General features: G+C 39.0%; 1 protein-coding gene across 1 annotated transcript; it reads left to right on the forward strand.

The window, feature by feature from the left end:
* Window positions 1-323: 323 nt before the first annotated feature.
* Window positions 324-5,063, forward strand: LOC109159597 (aluminum-activated malate transporter 9-like). The gene is made up of 6 exons (XM_019307711.1): window positions 324-980; window positions 1,725-1,862; window positions 1,980-2,249; window positions 2,894-3,030; window positions 3,096-3,242; window positions 4,127-5,063. Exons 1-6 carry the CDS (start codon window positions 581-583, stop codon window positions 4,841-4,843), a joined length of 1,809 nt encoding a protein of 602 aa, XP_019163256.1. The 5' UTR covers window positions 324-580; the 3' UTR covers window positions 4,844-5,063.
* The last annotated feature ends 2,502 nt before the right edge of the window (window positions 5,064-7,565 follow it).

Below are 7,565 nucleotides of genomic sequence, written 5' to 3' on the forward strand. Positions count from 1 at the left end.
GATGGACCAAATATGATAAGGATTTAAAAATCGTGGGACCAAATCTAGAAATTTTAATAGTCATGAATCAAATGTGACAAGGATTTAAAAGTCATGGAACTAAATCTGAAAATTTTAATAGTCGGGAATCAATTGTTGAAAATGATATGAGATCATACATGAAATTAATTATAACAAAAACTCTTTGAATTAAGCATAACAATAAATGAGATGCGGTCCAAAAAAAAAACAATAAATGAGATTATGAGATTAATTATAACAAAATCGGTTCTCCGCATTTCCGTAGCAAACTTTTCGTACGCTCCTAGGTAGAAACGCCGTCGGATACTTTCTTCTTTCCCGCAATCTACAATACTGACCGTTTTTTCTCCAGAATCCCACCAAACGCTTCTTTCTGACTCTAAGTAGTACTCAAGCATCGCACCCAAACCCCCACCCCTCCCCTCTCCACCCCACCCCACCCCAGGCACCCACTCCAGACACGGCCTGCTCCACATATACATAATTACATATATATCTCTGTCTAAATGGCAGAGAATTCTCATGGATATTGCGTAGAGATATAGAAACAGAATCAAGAATGTCCAGGAAATTGGGGTCCTTTCGGCAGAGCTTTGCGGAGAAGAGAGAAAGGGAGAGGCTTTTATCGCCGGTGTGCAACGCCGACTACTCCGAGCTCCCGGGGTTTGCTCGCTCTCTCGACTGCCGAGAGAGGCCAAAGTTCTGCGGCTTCGGCTTCGGCTTCTGCTCCGCGGCTCGGAAGAAGGTTGCGAAGCTATGGGAGAGTATCCGGAGCGTGGCCATGAAGGCGTGGCAGATGGGTCGATCCGACCCGAGAAAGATCATTTTCTCCGCCAAGATGGGACTGGCGTTGATGCTCATATCTCTGCTCATATTCTTCAAGGAGCCGGTGGCGGAGCTCAGTAAATACTCCGTGTGGGCTATTCTTACAGTTGTTGTTGTTTTTGAGTTCAGCATAGGTATAATCTTAATTTCACTTCAATTTTTTCTTTTTTTCTGTCTGGGTTTTTGTTTAGTGTTCTCCAATTTTCAGCAATTAGGTTGTATGAGCGTGAATACCTAGGGAATGTGGCTTTGTATTTAATCTGATCATCTAGGTATAATCTTTAACTACTTTGAAGTTGATTATAGATGTTTTGCTGAGTCCAATAAAGGGTCAAGTCCATCTATTCGTGGCTGGCTGGCTGGCTAGGTGGCTAGAGGATTGTTGGGCAGAGGCCAGTAAAGGGTCAAGTCCATCAATTCGTGGCTGGCTAGGGGTTGTTGGGGAGGCCGGTGAAAGGCCAAGTCGCACCTGCCTCTCTCGAAAGTGTGATGGGAGTTTATAAAGAAATAAATTTGCGTCTTCGCTACTAGCTATAGCTTTTGGCTTAAGTGATAAGCGTTCGATCCTAACAATAGACTGTTTGAAACCCATAATCATAAGCTTTCCTGAACCAGACCATATTAACTGTGAGGGTTGTCTAACTTCTGTTCATTGTTAGTAAAGAATAGCAAGGTTGAATTATAAGAAGTATGATATTTGAAAGAAGTTAGATGGATTTGCCAGCTTTCTTTCTGATGTATGCTTGCAGGTATGAATTAGGCAAGGATAAATAATAAGCCCTCCAAGATCTAAAAATTAGTTTGAGTAGATTGAGTTTTTGTAACTTCTAGCATGAGAAAAATGTCCTACAATTTAGCTTCATGTATTTACTTTTTAGGTGCCACTCTTAGCAAAGGATTTAACCGAGGATTGGGGACACTATCAGCTGGAGGACTTGCTCTTGCAATGGCTGAGTTATCTCAGTTGGCCGGAGACTGGGAAGAAGTTGTTATAGTCATTGGCATATTCATCACAGGTCTGATTTTCTGGTCAGTGTTCCTGGCTGATTATATTCCTGCTGTAACGAAGCTTGGCTTTCTTGGTTCTATGAATCTTACTCAGTTACTCGGTCTGTTTTGTCTGTAATTGCTAGGCACATGCATCACTTACGCTAAACTATATCCAACAATGAAGCCATACGAATACGGGTTTCGAGTCTTCTTGATAACATATTGCTTCATAATGGTGTCGGGCTATCGCACCCGAGAATTTGTCTATACAGCTGTAACTCGATTCTTGCTAATTGCACTTGGTGCTGGTGTTTCTATGGCGGTGAATATATGCATCTATCCCATTTGGGCAGGTGAGGATCTTCACAACCTTGTTGCAAAAAATTTCAAGGGCGTTGCATCTTCACTGGAAGGTCAGTTTCTTGAACATTCTTGTTGTTATTACTCCATATTATGTAAATGGTTTAGTTTTAGTCTGGGTCAAATAAGCCCCTGAATTTTACTCAAAAAGTCAATTAAATTCCTAAACTTTTAAAAAGTGCAATTAAATCCATAAACATACTATTTTGGTGCATTGCAACCTAAAAACCTATTAGTGACCTGTAAAAGCAGGTCACTAGGTCACTAGTTGTTGAGCATATAACTATTAATGATGATCAACTATGAGCTTAGGCTTTTAGTTGAGATGGAGCACATGTTTTAATTTGATATCAGAGCCAGACCAAAAGATAACTATGAGCTTAGGCTTTTAGTTGAGATGGAGCACATGACTCCGGCGATGCTCTGAGGATTAATACGGGTGACCGGCGACTTCGAACGGTCGTAAGTCGCTGGTTTTTTCCCCAATGATGGCTAATGGTGGTCAACGACTTCTTGTTTACCGGTAACCTGTTGGTTACTGATAAGTTGGGTTTATTTGACCGATTTTGATAAGTTAGTGTGTTTAATTGCACTTTTCAAAAGTTTAGGGGCCTAATTGCACTTTTGTGTAAAGTTGGAGAGCCTATTTGACCCTTTTCCCTTTCTTTTATATGTCATTCCTTAATATTTGTTTCAGAGTGCATCAGTGAGTATCTGAATTGTGTTGAATATGAGAGGATCCCCTCGAAAATTCTTACCTACCAAGCTTCTGACGATCCAGTGTATAGTGGCTATAGAGCAGCAGTAGAATCCACAAGCCAGGAAGAGACTCTGGTACGCTCAATTTTCAGTACAAGTTTTCTCGACTAGATGTTCTGACTTAACTTTTTTATATGCAGATGGGATTTGCTATCTGGGAGCCGCCCCACGGTCCTTACAAAATGTTTAAATACCCGTGGAGAAACTATGTTAAAGTCAGCGGGGCACTAAGGCATTGTGCATTCACAGTCATGGCACTGCATGGATGTATACTTTCTGAAATACAGGTGCCTACTTTACTCCTTTGACTTAATTTTTGTAGTTTCTTTTTCTAAACGTAGGTCGAATTTGGACTAGTAAAATATTGTATCTAATTTGGTTATCCCTCAAGTCTGCCAAAGAGAGTTGGCAGGATCAGAGCACCTAGAACCCATTGCCTTGTTAAGAATGAAAAAGATACAAAAGCAATCCGTGGATGCTCTCTTAAGCAACACTTTTGTTGTGTCATTTGTTAAAGTGGAAATTCTACCAAATTGACTAAAGTGTTGGACCTGTTGTCTCGTGTTCTGGAAGTTCATTGTGTAAGCAATGTTGTAGAAGGCGCTAGCCGCTAGTCGGACTCTTTACCGCCTAGGCGGATGAGTAATAATAATAAGAAAAACACAATAGTGTACACCTTGCACACCAAAAAAACTAAAACACTCGGCCGAGTTGGCCGACTCGGGCGCCAATCATTATTGTGTGGACCATGGTCCACACAAGTTGTGTGGATCATATTTTATATACTGTAAAATAATGTACATTCAGTACAAAAATAATATACATTGTATTCAGGGGATGTACATTATATTGTATAATGTACATTCAATACAAAAATAATGTACATTTAATATATTAAAAATGTACTTTTTGTTATGGTCCATATAACAATGTGTGGACCATGGTCCACACAATAATTTGCCCTCGGGCGCCCAGGCCGCCTAGTCCTGAGCCGAGTTTGGCCGAATTAGGCACTGAGTTGTCCTTGCCTAAGGGTAAAATCCCCTTGGCCTAGGGGCGCCTAGGCGCTTGCTTAGGTCGATTTTTACAACAGTATAGTGCAGTGTGTAGGTAATGGCCTTTTTTGTTTTATAATCTATTAACAAAATAAGATCTCGTGTTTTATGTGTAGGCTCCGGCTGAAAGACGACAAGTCTTCCGTCATGAGCTTCAAAGGGTAGGCACAGCGGGTGCCAAAGTGTTGAGAGAACTTGGGGAGAAAGTGAAAAGGATGGAGAAATTGGGGTCGGTGGACCTACTCGAGGAAGTGCATGAAGCAGCAGAAGAGTTGCAAAAGAAGGTAGACAAGAAATCTTACCTTCTTGTCAATGCTGAAAGCTGGGAAATTGGTGGGAGGCAACATGCCCAATTCAATGTCCCACAAGAAGTTTTGGCCTTCGACGATGACACTGACACCACCACCACCACTGACTATCATTTCAAGTCCCTCAGTGAGGCCAAACTCGATTTATCCTCCATTCAAATGCCAAGGAGGTGGGATAATGATGGAAACTCTAGTCACAATGCATTAGCAGGAGTCACATCCGAGAACCACGAAACAGCCCCTATGGAACCCGAAGAAGAAGAAGAAGAATCAAGGACATACGAAAATGCCAGTGCCTTATCCTTGGCAACATTCACCTCACTACTCGTCGAATTTGTTGCAAGACTCCAGAACCTTGTTGACGCATTCCAAGAGCTAAGTGAAAAAGGCAAGTTTAATGAACCCGTCGAATTACCAGACAAAGATGAGGCAATTGGGTTATGGTCCAGGTTGACGCGGTATGTGAAGTTGTGGAGGAAAGATGACAACTTACTAGCTGGAGAGAATGCAGTTCGATTGGTGTAGAAGACCATGCTAAGCTATAACTTTGAACACTCATATTGGGTGTTTGGCTTTATGGGGATCTTACTCTTAAGCTGTGGAAGTTCTCCACAAGAAGCCCTTTTTGCAAGAACACCTGCTTAACATTGCTAGAGTAGTAGACAAGATTTTACATGTTTACTAACATATTTAGTGGTCTCACGTGTTAAGTACTACTATATATATGGTAATTTAATTTTAGTAATGATTTATGTCAAAAATGCCTAAAAAAACTAAAATTATAGTAATGATATAGAGTATTAGACTCAAAATAATGGTAATGTTACTAAATAAATAATAACTTAATGATTTATTAGTTCTATTAAACGATTTGACTCAAACACATAGGATTGATGTCATCTTATTTATTGGGTTGCATGCCATTTCTTTTAATCGTGTGGTGATTTACACATACAAAGGATATCTCTATCAGAGATATATGCATCAAACTTAAATTTAATAAGTCGGCAATTATTAATTAAGGATAATAAAAAACATGATTGAATCAAAGGATAAAATATAGAATTGGATGAAGAAACAATTAAGAACAAGGTCTCATACTTAGGGTTCATCATAAATTCAAGTACTACGAGTTTAGGCTCTAAACATTGAGGCACAAACAAAAGAAATCAAATAAACGATAGAAGAATTTAAGAACATAGAAAACCCCTTTAATATGTGAATAAATCTCGTGTTCAAGCTCTCTTGAGGTAGAAAGATGTCTCCCAGAGCGTGATTGAAGTCCCCAAAAATGTTTTGAATCATCTCCTTGAAGCCTTGATACCTTTTTTACCTTGATTTGTCTTGAATCTCCGAATGTTATAAAAATAAAAGTTTTAGAGGATTTTCTCAGCTTTTCATGGACACTTAAACATCTTCAATTGAATTTTTTATGAGAGATATATGACCAAAATACTCTTAGCATATCACAAAGTGCATATCTTGCCTTTTTACTCATAACTTCTTAAAAATTAAATATTAATAAGTGTGGCACTATATTTCACTAAATTAAATGGGATACAAGCAAATTCAACAAAAATGGGGTACTAGAAACAAGTGCAATTAAGCAGTTACCAAAACTAACCTTATACCCATATTCAATCAATATAGGTAATTGAATATCCCTTAGGTTACATGTTGGGGCCAAACTCTTATTTAAATATGAAGTATTTAATTAAGGCTTAGTCAAATGCTACATAGATAAAGACTTTAAATTACTTATAATCGTAAATGTAATTAGAAGCGAAAATGTTATTGTTGGTCCCAAAAGAGGTGAAGTAAAAGTCAAGGGGGGAGGGTGAATAGACTTTTATACTAATTCGAAATTTTTTTAAGGCAATAAATAAACCAAAACACTAAATCAATTGGTAGTGTCTTGTGCACAGCGGAATATAAAATAAGTGTTGTGATTATGTCAAGTGTAATTCACGTGAATATCATGTATGCAAATAAATAAAGTAAAGTAATAAATAACACAAGAATTTATAGTGGTTCGGAGGTGATGTAACCCTCCTACTACACTCTTCTCCTATCCCCAGAAGAAATTCACTATATCCACCCCTCATTGGTTACAAGATACAATGAATTATGTGATCTAGTGCTTTGATCACCAAGTCCACACTAATCACGCCCAACCAGTGCCTCCAGCACTGCAACTAGGATTTTGCAACTCCATGATACTTTCCTCTATCTACACTTCGGAAGAGATACCAAACCAATGCCTCCAGCACTGCAACCATGATTTCACAACTCTATGTTACTATCCTCTTTCTACACTCCAGTAGAGAAATCACTTGTTTTGGGAAAATAAGATTTTTGTTTGCTTCCAACTATGAGACGTATGGATGGATTCTTCAATGAATAGCTAGTCTCTCAAACATGAAGATTTTAGCACTTGAATATTTTCTCTGTAAGCTCTGAACCACTTGTAGATTTTCACTTGTAGTTTTCTTGTGTAATTCGTGTATTCAAGATTGGTATGGTTCGTGCCTTGCGGTTTCAAATCTTCATCCTTATATAGATGTTTGAGAATTTGTCCGTTGGAAAAAGACAATCTCAAATTTTGAATCTTGTCAGTTAGTTGACAAGTTTAGAAAGCGGTGGAAGGAAAGAAGGTTGGGAATGAAGATTCTCGGGATCTCGTTCTCAAAGGATGGCCAATTGGAATTGACTATCGTGTTGTCAAGCTCAAGCACACATTTGCATAAGGAAGCTAGATGGATGCATGGTACAAGGAGACAAGGAATACAACAAGGAAAATGTGCAAGGAAACAAAAGAAGCTATACAATTAAAGATGGAGTGAATTGGAATTCCTAGGATTGCAATGTAGAGATATTGGTGAGAATTGAGGCTCGGTGATGGTTTGGTCATTGGCACACGCTTTGCTAGTGCTAAGCCGATACGTACTTAGCCTCTTAGGCAAATTCTATGCCTAAGGCATTACATAGAACACCTTGCCTACGTGATTGCTTCCGACCTTGGCCCTCTCGGATCACAAGGTTGAATTGCAAGTGGAGAGGCTAGAGTGTATCACAATCTCTTGCCAATACACTCATCCTAGAACTCATGCATAAGTGCGCGCTACACATACACAAGTATATACATAATCTACTTCCAACATGGATCAAACTCATATTCATTACACCTCAATCAATACATCATCAATCACGAGAAATATCCAATTCACTAAGAGAATGCTAGCTACAC

The sequence above is a fragment of the Ipomoea nil genome, unplaced genomic scaffold, assembly GCF_001879475.1.
Source record: "Ipomoea nil cultivar Tokyo-kokei standard unplaced genomic scaffold, Asagao_1.1 scaffold2833, whole genome shotgun sequence".
In the NCBI taxonomy this organism is placed as follows: Eukaryota; Viridiplantae; Streptophyta; class Magnoliopsida; order Solanales; family Convolvulaceae; genus Ipomoea; species Ipomoea nil.